The sequence below is a fragment of the Pleurodeles waltl genome, chromosome 2_2 (genome assembly GCF_031143425.1).
Source record: "Pleurodeles waltl isolate 20211129_DDA chromosome 2_2, aPleWal1.hap1.20221129, whole genome shotgun sequence".
Taxonomy (NCBI): Eukaryota; Metazoa; Chordata; class Amphibia; order Caudata; family Salamandridae; genus Pleurodeles; species Pleurodeles waltl.
In genome coordinates, this window is record NC_090439.1 from 1,191,678,752 (window position 1) to 1,191,696,838 (window position 18,087).

The following is an 18,087-nucleotide window of genomic DNA, read 5'->3' on the forward strand; positions in this document are numbered from 1 at the left end:
GTGGCCTCAAGCAAGTGTGATGCCTGTTGGCACAAAGGGACAGGTGAGGGGCAATAGGGGAGAAAATAGAAACTCAAGGCCTTTTTTTTTCTTTCGGGGGAAGGGACACAAACAATTGCTGCATGGTGACAAGTTTGTTTCCAAATGAAACTAATCCTCACCTCCCAGGTTCCTTACTTGGGGCTTTTTTGGATCCGGGTATCTTTTTATCCCTCATCTCTTTTACCCTAACACATTTCCTGTTGCAATTAGTTTAGTTCATTAGTTGCTTATTTTACTCCCTCTAATCCCTTTCTGAAGATCCAAAGATGCTGGAGAGGAATCCTGGGATCTCTTTTTGTAAACAACTTACAAAGACTATTAAGAATGCTGGTTAAGACCTTATGTTTTAACTATTTCCCTAATTAACCTAACAAGTTCCCTCTTAGGACTTCTACTCCTCCAGAGGCATCTTCTAGATTATGTTAGAGTCCTGTTCTGTTGTGTGTACCTCAGGAGTCACCAGATTCCACATGGACAGGTTCCCAGTCCCCTTGTAAACAATGTTATTTTGCTGTTCTTCTGTGAAGGTTAAATATGTTCCATTCTGAGGGAGCCTAGGCAGCTACAATATATGATGTGTAATGCTAATGATGGGGCGCTGCAGATGCATGAAATCTACACTTTGATGGTATTGAAGACATTTGGCTCATATTATAAAATAAAATGTACTCATATGGACTATTTCTCCAAACAGGTGCTGTAGATGGAGGCACTCTACTGGAAATGTCCTTCGCCCCGTTGGTTCATTGCTTTCTCCCTGCCAGCAACCATTTCACCGATACCTACTTCGCCTGCCCCAGTGAGAAGGCCATCAAGGAGGTCCACATGTGGGTGAAGAATGAACCTGGCTGTTTGGACGTCACTGACGTTGTCAAGGGTGTTGTTGACCTACTGGGCAGCAGGTAAGGATTCAACTTTGTATCAAACGTATACTTCTTCTTCCTACTGATATTCACTCTCTTCTCTATTTCTTGGATGAAAAATTAACACTGATCATGAGTTCTTGGGGCATAACATGCAGATTGTGGTGCTTACTGATGCAAATCAGCAAGGAACAGTACATTATCTATACTTTTCCCCGTTAAATGGAACAAAGGGTGAAATATTGAACAAACCCAGTGATTACCTGGTGCTGAAATAACACTCAACTCATAATTCCAACAACAAGGACCTGCTGCTAATCAGGGCATGACCGAAAAAGAAGGGAACATCTCATGTGTCTTTTGTGAGAGGTTCCACAATGCAAACACTATTTAAATCAAAGGTTAATCAAAGCTCTGCAAGGTTTCCTTGCCTCTCTTTTTCATGTTTTTTGCTAAGTTTGAGGCTCCACCTTAAAGATTTGTTGGATTATGTAAAAAATATACGTAGGTCAAAACTATATGGACCAGTCAGAACATCAATAATATAAACAAGTCAAAAAAGAACAAAATACACAGTTTAAAGCAGAAACAATGTACACAGGTCAAAATAAGAACAATATATGTACATCAAAGCAAGAACTTTATAACCAAGACAATGTAAGAATAATATACCCTAGTCAAAACGAAAACAATATTCACAAGTTAAAACATGAACCATATTTATCGGATAATGCGCCCTCGATATAAATTATATTGAGGATATCGAAGAGTTCCATGAGGAGGAGTTCCAGAAACACATAGAAGAATGAGGCTGAAGGCTGACTTCCTTTAAAAAGTCAAGGACCTCCACAATGATTTTCCATATGTTTTTATTATGTGCCAAAGGGTGTTTTATTCCTTTAATTAATGATCACCCCAGCACCGTTCCCAAAGGACTGAGGGGCATATTTACAAGCCCCTTGCACCTCCTTGCGCCAGATTAGCATCACTTTTTTACACTAATGTGGTGTTAGCTCGGCATTTCCGACTCGCCATATTTATAAAACAGGGCAATTCAAGCATTGCGTCACTTTGTAACCCTTTGCTCCACATTATGCCTGTGCCAGGCATAATGTGGGCAAGGGGGGCGTTCCGGCGCTGGGAGACCTGAAAAAATGGTGCAGTGAAATTTACAAGATTTCACTGCGCCATTTTTTGCATCATTTTTTAAGCCTGCTCAGGGGAGGAGTTAAGATGATGCACCTATTATGTTCAATAGGCCTCCCTGTGCTTGGCTGCAAAGGCCACATTAGCGTGAATAATTTTGATGCTATTGTACTAACAACTGCCTTGAAAAAGAGCTCTAAATCTGTTGGTAGGCAGTGCAGAAATGTTGGATCTATGTATTTGGGTGAAAGTGTTCAATTCAGACCTACAACAAAACAGTGTGTACATTCTAGATGGAGACTGGACTAAGAAACACACTCACAGTTTGAAAATGTTCACATTCCAGGTGGGAAGAATGGACAGGTTGAATATTTGTCAAGGTTTTCGAAGGTTGGTAGTTGTGTGGATGAAGTAATTGATGATGAGGAAGAAAACTCCTCAGTGCTAGTTGTGGAAGTAGAAACCTTGAGTGCATGTTCTGAACAGGATTAGCGTGGAGCCAAGAATGAAGAGGACGTGTTGAATCAGGTCATTCATTTAATCATGTGCAAATGGCCAAAACAAAGAAGTGTTCATGACAGGAAGATGGACTGGTGATGCATGATGGAGGCTAGTACCACCTGCTGGCTTGAGAACAAAGCTGATGTCCATGTCCATGAGAAGCAGTTGAGTAGCACATTGATGACATGTAGAGTCCACTCAGTGTACTACACAGTCTAGTCAGTGTATTGCTGACAGGGTACATTGAGCAGATAGTCAGAAGTTACAACATATGTTCAAGGTTTGAGAAAAAACAATAAGGCGGTCCCCATCCCCTTCAGGCCATTGAACTACCTTCAATCTGTGCACGCTTTGTTCCCATTATTACTGTCAACAAACAACATCCCCTATAATCATTTTTGGATTACATTATATCCACATTCAACTGGGGATCATGACTTCCCGTTTTACAGCAATGCAACGTGACTAGTACATGAGCTATACCTCACCGTTGAGTGTGTTGGAATGAGACATATAATTTTTTTTAATTCCCTCCTATAGACAGGTATAGCCTTGAGAAAGTCATTGTTGGAGGGTGGCCTGCACAAGTAATGGTCCGACACTCGACCACCACTGGGAACCAAATATCCCACTGTAGCGCTTGACTCTCATAGAGTAGCGTTGCAGAGCAGTCCAAGGCTTAGTCAAGGGAGGTGGTGTGGGCTGGTACTCACCATTCACAACCACACAAGAACAGCACTCAATGAATGATGGTCCAGTCTGTGCTTTTTCTTTTGATGAAGTAAAAGTACATTTCTTACACATACACTGCTCAGTACTATGTACAGTACACTGCTCAGTACTATGCAACAATTTACAAATATTCCCAAGCTGATGGAATTACTTCTGAATGGCACTGCACAATCATTCTAGTCTCTCCCAAAGGAACATATAAACCAACAACCTTCATGGCAGAACATTCACTTGTAGTCAAATGAAATATTTGACTGCAACTGGGGATGAGAGCACCTGATACTGGCAATAAAGTACATCTACTCTGATCTGATCACTAGGGGCTGTCAGACTCCTTATTAAAAAATGCATCAACAAGGAACAAGTCTAAGCAGGCTGGAGTGGTTGGCATTGCTATAATTCCTCTCAGCATGATCTGCGCAGTGTACCCACACCACTAAAGGGTGTGGCCCAAGATTCATCATAATCCAGTGAATTATTCAACATAAAACTGATGCACAATTGACACACTTCCTAAAGGATATCACTTGGTTCTTAGTCATGATGTAATATCATCTTTCACCCATAGAAGGTGCCTTTTCATATGACCTTACACAAGTCATATCCTTGGCCAGATGCGTCTGGAGCTGTGGCTGGACGGACCAAAGGGGGCTTGAGGTGACACACCCTCGCTTCCTGACCATCCTCGGGGCCCAGGGATGGGGTCCTGGGTCCCCTCCTCCACCTTCACGGAAAGCACAACAGTGCTCCTCCCCAACTTCTGCTTCTGCTGAGGTCGACCATCTTCGGGGGAAGCGCAACATCACTCACCGACTTTGCTTCTTTGTGGGGCCCCAGGATGGGGTCAGGGTCCCTGTTGCTATCTTCATGATGGGGCGAGATAGTGTCTGCCGACTAGACTTCTTTGCGGGGCCCCGGGGTGGGGCCCTGGGTCCACCTCCACCATCTTTGCGGAGGAATCAACTGAGTCCCATGTTTTTACTTCTTTGTGGGGCCCCTCTGGACCAGCTGCGCACGGGCGTGATAGAATCCTCCAGCTTAACTTCTGTGTGCCAGGGCCCACGGATGAGGTCCTGGGCACCTTCACCTCACTCTCAATGGAGTGCAACAGCACTCCTTCCACACTGCCTGTTCAACGGGGAAGCGCAGCGGCACTCCCCAGCTCTGTTATTAATTGTCGAAGGTCCCTGGTCCTAGCCCCACCCCAGGGGCCTCAACAAAAATGGCTTTGGAGCCCCACGTGCTTCATCGCCGGACCGGACAAAGGTTAAAGGTCAACCAGCTTTTCCATGTGCATCTCACGCCCTGGTGGTCTGTTGTGAACAATCTTAGGCTCATCTCTTTAGGCCCCATGGCCTGGAAGGTTCCCAGATTGGTAGCAAGCCAGTCCCACTGACTACCCGCGCCAGCCTTTTGTCTGTTTGCCTCCTTTTTATGTGGGCGTTGCGCTCTCCTTGAGCCAGGGCCCATTCTTTCTCCCAACTGGTCCTCTGGAGCTATCAGGAGACCAGCTTACCTGTCCTGGAGTGTGCTCCGTGGGTCTGGGGTCATTTAGGGGCAGAGTCCTTGTCCCAGTGAGCAGTCAGGGGATTCCAGTTGTCCATGATACCCATCTTCAAACCTTGTGTTCTGCAGAGAAGCACAGCGAAGAGAGAGAGCCCTCCCCTGATCAAGACCTTTTAAGTGGGGGCAGAAGTGTCCACCAGGGCTGAGGTTCTTACCTATCGTGATGTGCCACATCACATGTCCGCTCCATTTCCAACCTTCCAACACAGTTGTCTGGGATAGCTAAAGGATGGTGTCATCCAGGAGTCGGTTGTCACATGTGCTCCTAGAGACTCAGCTCCTCCTCCCTGACATTCCTGCCAGGGCCTTCTTCCAGAAATCCCTCCACGGAGCCCCTCATTGAGAGGGGCTTGGGCCAGGCCAAATTCCTGGCATGGGATGACAGCCAGCTGATTGATGAAAGGCTCTTCTCCTGCAGCTGGACAGGGCAGTAATTGACCCTAATCCTGAGCTGAGTCAGCGAAAGATAACCTTCTTGGATGACCCTTAAGGTGTGCAAATGTAATTTTGTAACCTACTGCATTATTCTTTTCATACAGGTTACAATGTACATTGGTGTGACTCTTGACTCTGTGGACCCCAGGGGACTGGAGTTGCACCCTAGGCCCTCTTACCCATTGCCGGTTAATGGAGTGTTACTGTAAGGAAAATACAGTAAGCACACTAACTATCTATTCCTCACATACGTACACCCATCTCATAAGGCCTACATCGGTCACCACCCACATTGCATAGTCCCTTTTGTGCAAGACAACTACCTAAGTACAGTTCTTGGACTGTGCATGCCAGGAATCCGCCCTGTGCAGCCTTCAGACAGGTGGACATGTGTGTGCGCACATGATCAGATGTTGCCAGCCCCGGGCCTCCTACTCTTGCAGCGTCACAGCAGCCTTTCTCTAGCAAGGCAGCACGAGGAGTAAACACTTGCAGTCCAATTTACCATGAGTTTACTGTAGGTGAGTCTCAAACTATGAGGCTCCCTCACAGTAAAAGGTCAAAAACCAGGTGATCCAAAAATGAAAAATCAGGGTGGACCAGATAGTCAGAACTGTCCTCTCACACAAATATTCTGCCCTGGGATGTGGCAGTCCCTGGGACTGTGGGTGGTTGGGCACCCCCACATTTCTTTGCAAACATTCTGGCCCAAGGAGGTGGCGCTCCCGGGGGTTGCAGGGGGGCAGGGGGTCTCCACGCATTTCTTCATAATATTTATGCCCTGGGAAGTTGGCAGTCCCTGGGGTTGTGGGGGAGCCAGGCAACCCCCCAGCATTCTTTTAAACCTACTCTGCCCTGGGGAGGTAGTGATCCCCAAGGATGCAGTAGAGCCAGGAGGCCCCCTACATTTCTTTACACACATTGTGCCCTGCGGAGGTGGTGGTCCCCGGGGTTGCGAGGTTCCAGTTGGACCATGCTATTTCTTCAAATATTCTGCCCTGGGGAGGTGGCGGTCCCTGGGGCTGCTGGAGAGCCGGGCAGCATCCCACATTTCTTTACAAACATTCCATCCTGGGAGGGAGGCAGTCCCCAGGGCTGCGGGGGAGGCCCCCTGTATTTCTTTACACACATTCTGCCCCATGGAGGTTACAGTCCCCATGCCTGTGGGGGTTTGCGTGGCCACCGTTCATTTCTTCAAACGCATTCTGCCCTGGTGAGGTGGCAGTCCCTGGAGCTGTGTGGGATGGACAGCTCCCCCCTTATTTCTTTACAAACATTCTGCCCCAGGTAGGTGGTGGTCGCTGGAGATGCAGGGGGCTAGACAGCCCTTCCGCATTTCTTTATACACATTCTGTCCCGGGGAGGTGGGAGTCATCAGAGGCTGTCGGGGGCTGGGCAGGCACCCCCCCAAATATTCTGCTCAGTGGAAGTGGCAGTCTCTGGGAAGGCAGGGGGAAAGGTGGCCACCTGTATTTCTTTACAAACATTCTGCCCCAGAGAGGTGCCGTCCACAGGAATGCTGAGGTGCTGTGTGCCCCCCTGCATTTATTTACAAATATTCTGCCTCAGAAGGTGGTGGCCCCCAGGACTGTGGTGATGCTAGGTGGCCTCTCGCATTTCTTTAAACACACTCTGCCTTGGGGATGTGGTATTACCAGGAGCTGCTGAGAAACAAGTGGCCTCCCTGCATTTCTTCAAACACATTATGCCCTGGGCAAGTGTGCACCCCGGGTCTGCATGGGATTTGAGCACCTCCCCACATTTCTTTTTCAAACATTCTACCCTGGGGATGTGGTGGTCCATGAGGCTGTGAGGGGTTGGGTGGCCCTCTGTATTTCTTTACAAATATTTTGCCCCAGAGAGGAGGTGATATATGGGGCTGCAGGGGTCTAGATGGCTCCTGCATGTCTTTACATACATTCTGTCCCGGTAAGGCGGTGATCCCCGGGACTGCTGGGGGCTAGGTGGCCCCCATGCATTTCTTTACACACATTCTGTCCTGGGCAGGTGGTGGTCCATGGGGCTGTGGAACAGTCAGGTGTCCCCATGCAATTCCTTACAAGCATTCTGTCCTGGAGACGTGGCTGTCCCCAGGGCTGCAGGTGGGCTGAGCAGTCCCCCTGCATTTATTCACACACATGTTGTCCTAAGGAAGGTGGTGGTCCCTGGGGCTGCAGGAGGCCTGTGTGGTCCCCCTGCATCTCTTTACAAACATTCTGCCCCAGGGAGGTCTGTGGGGCTGCAGAGGGGCCAGCTGCACACCGCATATCTTTACACACATTCCACCCTTGGGAGGTGGCGGTCCCCAGAGCTGCGGGAGACCAGGAGTCCCCTCCGCATTTCTTCAAACCCAATCTGATCCAGGAGAGTGAAGGGCCCTGGGATGGTGGGGGGCCAGCAACCCCCCCAGTTTCTTTACATTCTGCCCTGTTGAAGCAACAGACCCTGGGGTGGCAGCGTGGTTCGGTGCCCCCCGCATTTCCTTACAAACATTCTGCCCCAGGGAGGTGGTGGTCCCAAGGGCTGTAAGGGTGCAGGGGTGCCAGATGCCCCTCCCCCGCATTTCTATACAGACATTCTATCTTCGGAAGGTGGTGGTCCCCGGGGCTGTGAGTGGGCCTGTTATCCCCCAGTATTTCTTTACAAATATTCTGCTCAAGGGATGCAGGGGTTTCTGGGGTGGTTGGGGTCCAGGTGACTTCCCTGCATTTCATTACAAACATTTTGCCCCAGGGAGCTGCCAGTCCGTGGGGTTGCGAGGGGGGTGGCCCTCTACATCTCATTACAAACATTCTGCCCAGGGGCGGTGCTTGTCCCTGGGGCTGCTGGAGGGGCAAGCGCTGCCCCCCTCAGTTCTTCACACACATTCTGCCCGACCGAGGTGGCAGTCCCCGCGGCTGTGGGAGGACCAGGAAAATGCTAGCTATTTTGTTAATGTATTCTGCCCTGGGGGAAGAGGTCCCTGGGCCTATAGGAGGGTCAGGAAGCACCCTGCATTTCTTTATACAGATTTTGTCTGAGGGGGGTAGTGGTCACTGGGTCTGTGGGGGGCCAAGTAGCTCACCTGGATTTTTTTACAAACATTCCGCCCTGGGGAGGTGGCAGTCGCTGGGGCTATGAGGGAGTCAGACACCCCCACATTTTTTACAAACATTCTATCCTGAGTAGGAGGCATTCACCAGAGTTGCGTGGGTCCAGTGGCCCCCTGCATTTCTTTACACACATTCTGCCCCATGGAGGTGGCTGTGGAAGCCAGGACCCCCTTATTTCTTCAAACTCATTCTGCCAGGGGGAAGTGGTAGTCACTGGGGCTGCAGGGGGCAAGGTGCCCGCACATTTCTTTACAAGCATTCTGTCCCAGGGAGGTGGTGGTCCCCAGGACTGTAAGGGGGCCCGGTATCCCCCAGTATTTCTTTACAAATATTCTGCTCAAGGGATGCAGGGGTTTCTGGGGTGGGGGGATCCAGGTGACTTCCTTGCATTTCGTTACAAACATTTTGCCCCAGGGAGCTGCCAGTCCCTAGGGCTGCAAGGGGGGTGGCCCTCTACATCTCATTACAAACATTCTGCCCAGGGGCGGTAGTTGTCCCTGGGGCTGCTGAAGGGGCAGGCGCTGCCCCCCTCAGTTCTTTACACACATTCTGCCCGATGGAGGTGGCAGTCCCTGCGGCTGTGGGAGGACCAGGAAAATGCTAGCTATTTTGTTAATGTATTCTGACCTGGGGGGAAGAGGTCCCTGGGCCTATAGGAGGATCAGAGGGCACCCTGCATTTCTTTATACAGATTTTGTCTGAGGGAGGTAGTGGTCACTGGGTCTGTGGGGGGCCAAGTAGCCCACCTGGATTTTTTTCAAACATTCCGCCCTGGGGAGGTGGCAGTCGCTGGGGTCATAAGGGAGTCAGACGCCCCCACATTTTTACAAACATTCTATCCTGAGTAGGTGGCATTCACCAGAGTTGCGGGGGTCCAGTGGCCCCCTGCATTCCTTTACACACATTCTGCCCCATGGAGGTGGCTGTGGAAGCCAGGAGCCCCCCTATTTCTTCAAACTCATTCTGCCGCGCGGAGATGGCAGTCACTGGGGCTGCAGGGGGCAAGGTGCCCCCGCACATTTCTTTAGAAACATTCTTTCCCAGGGAGGTGGCAGTCCCCAGGACTGTGGGGGGGGCAGGCGGCCCCCACATTTCTTTACAAATATTCTGCACTGGGGAGGTGGCGGTGTTGGAAGATGGGTCATTAGTTGTGTGGCTGGCACCAGTAATGGGTCCACACTCAATCACTACTGTAACCATGTGGAACCAGCCCTGGGCCTCCTACCCTTGATGCGTCACAGCAGCTTTTGCTTAACATGGCGGCACCAGTGGTAAACATGCGAAATCCTTTACACATTAAGTTTACTTTGGTGAGTCCCAAATTATGAGGCTCCCTCATAATATAAGGTAAAAAACCATGTGATCCACAAGCAAAAAAAAAAATCTAAAATCAGGGTGGGCCAGATAGCCAGAACCGTCCCCAGACAGTCACATTTTATTGAAACACGTGAAGGCTCTTTCCCTTTCCAACAAAACTATCCTTGATACCTATCACATTACCACCTGGCTGCAAACTTCATAATTCTAGCCCTATTGCTACAGAGACTGTCACATATGTATTTTGCATTTGAAATATGAAACCATTTCATGCTCAGATGGCTCTTTCTTCTTTTTTCATTACAACTGCCTTTGATATTTGTGATATTACTACCTGACTGTGAACTTTACACTGTTGGCCTTCTTGCTGTAAGGAATGTAATATGTATATTCTACATATCAATTTCAAATACATAGAGAGCATATTGTTATTCAATCTGTGTGAAAACAGCTACAGCCTTTGTACTTTGTTCAGGAATGTGAGGTTAATTGTTACCACCGCTGCTGTTGTAACATTGGATCATATTATGCTTGCTAGTGCATTTATTTCTAGTAGCCATTTTGGCCATCTATAGTTTCTCAAATGCCTGTGTCTGCTTTTGTTAGTTCTGCTGTTAGCCAATATCTTTAGAGGTATTAAAAGTATCCTTAATTGGGAGGATGTCAGGCCACTGCTCTTCTTCCATTTGTATTCTTCAATGTCATTCCCACTTGGCTGACCACCACTGACCACAGCATGTGTCCATGGGTCATCCCACTTGATCCACAGGCTCCCTGCACTGTGAGTGGCAATATTCTGCCACTGCTAATAGTTTACTGCTTCTAAAATAGTGGTCTCCATAACAAGCTAGGAATTATGGCCCAATTTTTCTTTTAAATTTCTGTTTTTTCTTTCTGGAAAAACCAATGCAGCTCCCCAGACACTGCAAACAAGCCTCTTCTTGGAGTGTGACGCATGTCTGTATGCTTCAAATGGTGTCAACTTCTGAATGGTCCCATGTGTATGCCTCCATGCCATGGGGACAGATCAGCTGATATCTTGGATTGACCATTAAACCAGTTCAAAGATGGACACCTGTATATGCCCATGTACATGCAGGCACACTTTCAAGCTGCCATTTTCCAATGTTCTTGTAAAATATTATTGCAAAAAAAACATAAGCGATGTTTATCTGTGACTGTGTCCACATGCACACACAGACCACCATTTTTATTGCTGTGTTAAATTGATACACAAAATAATTCAAAACACCTCACCTTGCAAATCAATAAGCTGGCAGCTAAAACTAGACCTTTTGGATTTGCCAATGCTTGGTAAGTCCAAAATCAAAAAGGTTAACCATCTTTAAAAAGAGGTCAAAAAGCCCCATAAACTCTACATTATCTTTATGGTGCATGTGGGTCAATCTTCAAAGCTGGTTGGCCTTGACTGATTTCGGTGCGCTCTCCTCAGATACAGCATCAGGCTTGGCTCGCTGAAGAAAATTGAGCTACATAGAAAATCTAAGTCAAACAATAAAATCTGTGACCGGGAGGAACCTGTTTTGGGTATCCGACCTACACTTAATCGCTCTTGGCCAGAAACAGGACCTAGGTCTGGTTTACAGCTTCCATAAGCTGTTGCGATCACTTGGGGCCTGGTTTATAAAAACTTAGCGCCGCCTTTGTGTCATTTTTTGACACAAAAGCTGCGTAAACTTACAAAATATAATTATATTTTGCATGTTTGCGCTGCTTTTGCATCAAAATATGACACAAAGGCGCCGCTAACTTTCATAAATTAGGCCGTTAGCTCTTTTTGGCCCTTTTTTCTAGGTAAAACTTAAAACATTCCTATCACTGGTTCCCCGTATTGGATTTGTGTCCTTTTGTTGTCCTTTTGTTTAATACATTATATTCCACTTTACTCTATTTTTCTAATTCAGTTTGGGATTTATATTGTCTGGTATTTTGCCTTTATTACTGTTTGGCTGGGCCGGCGGGCGGAAACAGTGTTTGCAGGGCCGGGACATTGCCGACGGCTCCACATGTAAATCGGGCAGTGACCTGCTCGATCGGGCACTACACAGGGGCCCCTGCACTGCCAATGCCAAGTGCATGGACAGTGCACGGGCCCTGGAGCACCCCTTCCGCCAGCCTTTCCATGGTGGGGGAACCAGCCAGGTAGAGGCTGGGGGAAACTGGGTACATTATCCTGCTTGCAGCGCTGCCCTTTCAGATAATGTAATCAACCATCGTCAGGCTGCGTGGCGGTGGCGGAGGGCCGCCACAGGCCGCCCACCCTGTGTTCGTAATATGGCAGTTCAGACCGCCATGCCGGGGGCAGTCTTTTCCGCCACTGCCGGCATGGCAGTCTGAAACACAAGTACATAATAGTCTCATGAGTGAGATGGTGCCTTTTTGCTTGACGGTTAACATTCATGGGTTAGAAATGCCTCTTTTGGGGAGGGTTGTCTGGTGAGGAATGAGGTTACTGGTGTCATTACTAGAATTTCAGGGGACATGGAATTGCTTTTAGCAGGTTGATAAAGCATACTCTTGAACTACTTGCACCACACAAATCTAGTGCCGTTGAGAGCTTATGTTTATTTGCTGTTGGTTGAAGTGGCAGGGTCGTTCAGACAATAGTCTTTAGGGAGGGTATAAACACACTCGAAGCACAGGGTTGGATGCCGTTGTAGTATGTGAGTAGTTGACTATATGAGCTAGTGTGAAATCAATGAAGGGAATTATTTCTTACGAACAAAGATATTGTCAAAAGGTGATGGGAATGTCTGGGAGTGTTGGGGGTGGGGGGTTATGGGTCCTTATATTTGTAAGACTATGACCCTCATTAAAACAATGGCAGTAAATGATGGCAACCGGCTGTAGGAAAGTACCATCTTGCCTGGCATGTTACCCCCATTTTCACTATATGTATGTTTTTTTTTTGGCCTTGTGTCACTGGGATCCTGCTAGGCTCATAATGTATGCCCTGTATGTGTTCCCTGTGTGGTGCCTAACTGTATCACTGAGGCTCTGCTAACCAGAACCTCAGTGTTTATGCTTTCTCTGCTTTTAAAATTGTCACTGCAGGCTAGTGACTAATTTTACCAATTCTCATTGGCACACCGGTACACCCATATAATTCCCTTGTATATGTTACCTAGGTACCCAGGGTATTGGGGTTCCAGGAGATCCCTATGGGCTGCAGCATTTCTTTTGCCACTCAAAAGGAGCTCAGGCAATTCTTACACAGGCCTGCCACTGCAGCCTGAATGAAATAACGTCCACGTTATTTCACAGCCATTTATCATTGCACATAAGTAACTTATAAGTCACCTATATGTCTAACCCTCACTTCGTGAAGGTTAGGTGCCAAGTTACTTAGTGTGAGGGCACCCTGGCACTAGCCAAGGTGCCCCCACATCGTTCAGGGCAAATTCCCCAAACTTTGTGAGTGCGGGGATCACCATTACATGCGTGCACTGCATATAGGTCACTACCTATGTGTAGCGTCACAATGGTAACTCCGAACATGGCCATGTAACATGTCCCTGGGTCTCTAGCACAGAACCCGGGTACTGCCAAACTGCTTTTCCGGGGTTTCCACTGCAGCTCTTGCCAACTCCTCAGACAGGATTCTGCCCTCCTGGGATCTGGCCAGACCCGGCCCAGGAAGGCAGAACAAAGGATTTCCTCTGAGAGAGGGTGTTACACCCTCTCCCTTTGGAAATAGGTGTGAAGGGCTGGGGAGGAGTAGCCTCCCCCAGCCTCTGGAAATGCTTTGATGGGCACAGATGGTGCCCATCTTTGCATAAGCCAGTCTACACTGGCTCAGGGATCCCCCAGCCCTGCTCTGGCACGAAACTGGACAAAGGAAAGTGGAGTGACCACTACCCTGATCAGTAACTCCCAGGGGAGGTGCCCAGAGCTCCTCCAGTGTGGCCCAGACCTCTGCCATCTTGGATTCAGAGGTGTTGGGGGCACACTGGACTGCTCTGAGTGGCCAGTGCCAGCAGGTGACGTCAGAGACCCCTCCTGATAGGTTCTTACCTCTCTTGGTAGCCAAACCTCCTTTCTTGGTAGCCAAACCTCCTTTTCTGGCTATTTAGGGTCTCTCCTCTGGGCTATTCCTCAGATAACGAATGCAAGAGCTCACCAGAATTCCTCTGCACTTCCCTCTTCGACTTCTGCCAAGGATCGACCGCTGACTGCTCCAGGACGCCTGCAAAACCACAACAAAGTAGCAAGACGAGTACCAGCAACATTGTAGCGCCTCATCCTGCCGACTTTCTCAACTGTTTCTTGGTGGTGCATGCTCTGAGGGCTGTCTGCCTTCACCCTGCACTGGAAGCCAAGAACAAATCTCCAGTGGGTCGACGGAATCTTCCCCCTGCTAACGCAGGCACCAAAAGACTGCATCACCGGTCCTCTGGGTCCCCTCGCATCCTGATGAGCGTGGTCCCTGGAACACAGGAGCTGGGTCTAAGTGTCTCCCACAGTCCAGTGGCCCTTCTGTCCACAATTGGTGGAGGTAAGACCTTGCCTCCCCACGCCAGACAGCAAACCTGTGTATTGAGTGATTTGCAGCTGCTCCGGCTTCTGTGCACTTCTCCAAGGATTCCTTTGTGCACTGTCTAGCCTGGGTCCCCAGCACTCAGTGGTGCAGTGCTCAACCCGCTGAGTTGGACTCCGACATTGTGGGACCCTCTTTTTGTGATTCTGAGTTCACAGAACTTCCAAGTGCCTGCTCTGGTACTTCTGCGGGTGCTGCCTGCTTCTGCGGGGGCTCTCTGAGTTGCTGCAAGGGATGACATCCTGGTCCTTCCTGGTCGCCAGCAGCACCCAAGAACCTCTACCGCGACCCTTGCAGCTAGCAAGGCTTGTTTGCAGTATTTCTGCGTGGAAATACTTCTGCAACATCAAGCATGCCGTGGGACATCTTCCATCCAAATGAGAAGTTCCTAGCCCTTTTCGTTGTTGCAGAATCTTCGGCTTCTTCCATCCGGAGGCAGCCCTTTTGCACCTTCATCCGGGGTTTCCTGGGCTCCTGCCCCCCCGGACACTATCGCGACTCTTGGACTTGGTCCCCTTGCTTTGCAGGTCCTCAGGCATAGGAATCCGTCTTCAGTGTTTTGCTGGTGCTTGTGGTTCTTGCAGAATCCCCCTATCACGACTATTGTGTCATTCTGGGGTAGTAGGGTAACTTTACTCCTACCTTCTAGGGTCTTGGGGTGGGGTATCTTGGACACCCTTACTGTTTTCTCACAGCCCCAGCGACCCTCTACAATCTCCCATAGGTCTGGGGTCCATTCGTGATTCGCATTCCATATTTGGAGTATACGGTTTGTGTTGCCCCCAGACCTATGTTCACCTATTACAACCTATTGTAATTCTACATTGAATTACCTGTTTTTGGTTTGTGTACATATAACATGTGTATATTATTTACCTCATAAGTGAGGGTATTCTCTGAGATACTTTTGGCATATTGTCACTAAAATAAAGTACCTTTATTTTTAGTAACTCTGAGTAATGTGTTTTCTTATGATATTGTGCTCTATGATATAAGTGGTATAGTAGGAGCTTTGCATGTCTCCTAGTTCATCCTAAGCTACTTTTCCATAGCTACCTTCTATCAGCCTAAGCTGCTAGAAACACCTCTATTCTAATAATAAGGGATAACTGGACCTGGCACAAGGTGTAAGTACCACAAGGTACCCACTATAAGCCAGGCCAACCTCCTACACCGGCACGGCGACATCCGCTAAAAGGCCGTTGTCGCAGCTAACAACCGTCCACCAAATAATGACCACAGACGGATTTCTGCCTCAAGAAGGGCAGAAATCCAGCTGTGGCCATGCTGGCAGATGGCGCTAAGGTGGCGCTGCTACCACCAGCAGCTCCCCGACAGTAGACCGCCGCCAGCTGTATTATGTCAAGTAATACAGCCTGGCGGTGTTCTGCTGGCGGGGGCTGCTGGTGTTAGCAGGCCCCGTCCCCTGCCGGAAGACCCCCTGGATCCAGGTAAGTTGGGTTTCCGACAGGGGAGGGGGGTGGAGGTGTTGTGTGTGTGTGTGGGGGTGTGTATGCATGAATGTGTGAGTGTGTGCATGAATGTGAATGTATGTATAGTGTTGTTGGCGTGCATGTATGCATGTGTGAGAATGCGTGTTATGAATGGATATGTAAATGAGTGTCTGCATGTCAGTGTGAATGTGATACGGATGTGTGCATGAATGAATGGATGCATGTGTGTATGAATGTGTGTATGCCTGTGTGAGTGAGTGTGTGTATGTGCATGTATGCGTGGTGCATGTTTGCATGTGTGTGTGTAGGGGGGGGATGAAGGGGGGATTTGGGCATATGTCTGGGGAGTCTTTGGGGAGGAGGGGGCCTCCTATCAGTGACAGGGATGGAATTCACTGTCACTGATAGGGTCTACCGCCATGGTTTTCATGGTGTTATGAACGCCACGGAAACCATGGTGGTAGACAGGGCCAAAAAACTTCAGGTGGTACAATAGCGGCCGCCAGGGTGGAGATTCTTATCTCTAGCCCGGCGGCTGCTACCACCGTGGCGGTCAGAGTGGTACATTGGTGGGTTGGCTCCAGCCAACCCGCCAATGTCATATTGTGGCCGTATGTACCACCAGCCTGTTGGTGGTACTACTGCCACATTATCACCGACCGCTGGGGTCAAAATGACCCCCTATATGTCCAGCAACAACTTTGGTTATAATTTTCTGACCTGGACCATTAGGACGATGGCACGCCTTCCAGGGGTCTTTGATTAATGTCCTTTCTGAAGCGCTAGTCATTACATTTTGAATGTATTAATGCCCCAGCTGGGGGTTTGGGGGTCCCATTGTAGAATGGCTCTGTTCTTCCTCTTAGTTGAGAGTCTGTCTCCTTGATGTAATTAGGGGTACAGGTGTATAACAGAAATTGATGACCTTATTGGTGGGAACTATAGCAAAGTGATCGCTGGAATTAAGGTATCAGTCACTTTCCGGGCACAAATGCCCCTCTCACCGATGGGCTGAATAGCTGATTCCAGAATGATACTCTTACCACCACAACTGTACATGTTCAAGGCTCTCCCAATCATTTTCAAGAAGCAATTCCATTGGACTGAAATAGTTTACTCACAGATAATATTTGGGTAACTAAGAGATATGGCCCATAAGGTGGAGAGCCAGGAATCCCTTGATGTCTTGATTGTTTCGGGGTAAGAGGGTAGAGGAGATGTTATTGGGAATAGGAAAAGGCACAAAGGAACAAATCACTGCACAGGTATGTGGACAGACTATGGGGAAGGATGCTCTATGCACTATAGGTGCCTCTGCAGTTCTTGCCGGATTTTGAATCATTAACTCATGCTTTCAATATGACCCCACAGAATGAGGCAGGGGTCCATACTGTAGGTGACCTGTATCAGGGGATCCTGGTGTTTCCTTTTCAGAATCTGAGAATTGAAACAGACTTGGCAGTGGGACATTGGCAAGGACGGCATCAGTAGGGGCAGACGGGTGCATGCGGGCAGCAGAGAGGTCACAATGAGCGCTTGTACACATGCCACAGCACTTCTACATGAGACCAAAGCTACAGCCTTTTATAAAGAGCTGCCCATGGTGACGACATGCTGGGATCAAAACCCAGAGAAGGAAATTTCAGACGCTGATTGGAGTAGTATTCTGAGGTATCAAACATTGTTACCAGAAACAATACATTGCATCCACCTTCCCCCCTTAAAAAAAGTGGCCAAAATGTGTCCTGGACCATTGGCTCTATACTCCAGGTGTCAGCACTCAAAGGCAGATTTCATTCATATGGTATGGGAATGGTCACGGATTCAACCATATTGGTCCTTCAAAAGTACTTTCCTACCATAATACTAGAATAAAGTGAAAGAACACAGGCCACCCACACTTGCATACAATTTTCATAAATCCTCTGCATAGTCATTGCTAATTCTTCTGGAAAAATAAGGGTCCAGAGGCTTCACTCTGTTCCTAGGAATTTTCATGGGTTCAATTTCAGGTTTTGTCTACTCTAAGTTAGTCTTCTGTTTGGGCACGCCCGCGGGAAACGTGTCATTTTATTGGATATAATGAATATCCGAGTGATATTTGATTACACACTGTTAGTGCCATGGTGTGAGGACTTTTGGACTGTGCCTTGCAACCTAAAACTAAACTTGACACATCTTTATCATTAATAGCTGATTCTTCCAGTAAGCCAGCAACCTTTTAAATAATATGGCCTAGTTGGGTATTTTAGGTTCTTTTTTTTGCAAATTCAGAAGACTTATCACCTCCTCTCTGTAATTAAGCCAAAACAATATTGTTCCTCAGTGGTGAGATTGTCTAGGAAAAAAGTGTACTTGCTGAGAGTTATGAAAAACTGAAA

The 18,087-nt window shown here is 48.2% G+C and overlaps 1 protein-coding gene across 1 annotated transcript in view; it reads left to right on the forward strand.

Moving 5' to 3' along the window:
• The window catches only part of LOC138283070 (indolethylamine N-methyltransferase-like), a 62,013-nt gene that overhangs the window by 23,666 nt on the left and 20,260 nt on the right, over window positions 1-18,087 (forward strand). Inside the window, exon 2 of the mRNA XM_069221220.1 lies at window positions 737-944. Within this exon, the coding sequence (XP_069077321.1) occupies window positions 737-944 (208 nt within the window). The remainder of the gene's footprint in view (window positions 1-736; window positions 945-18,087) is intronic.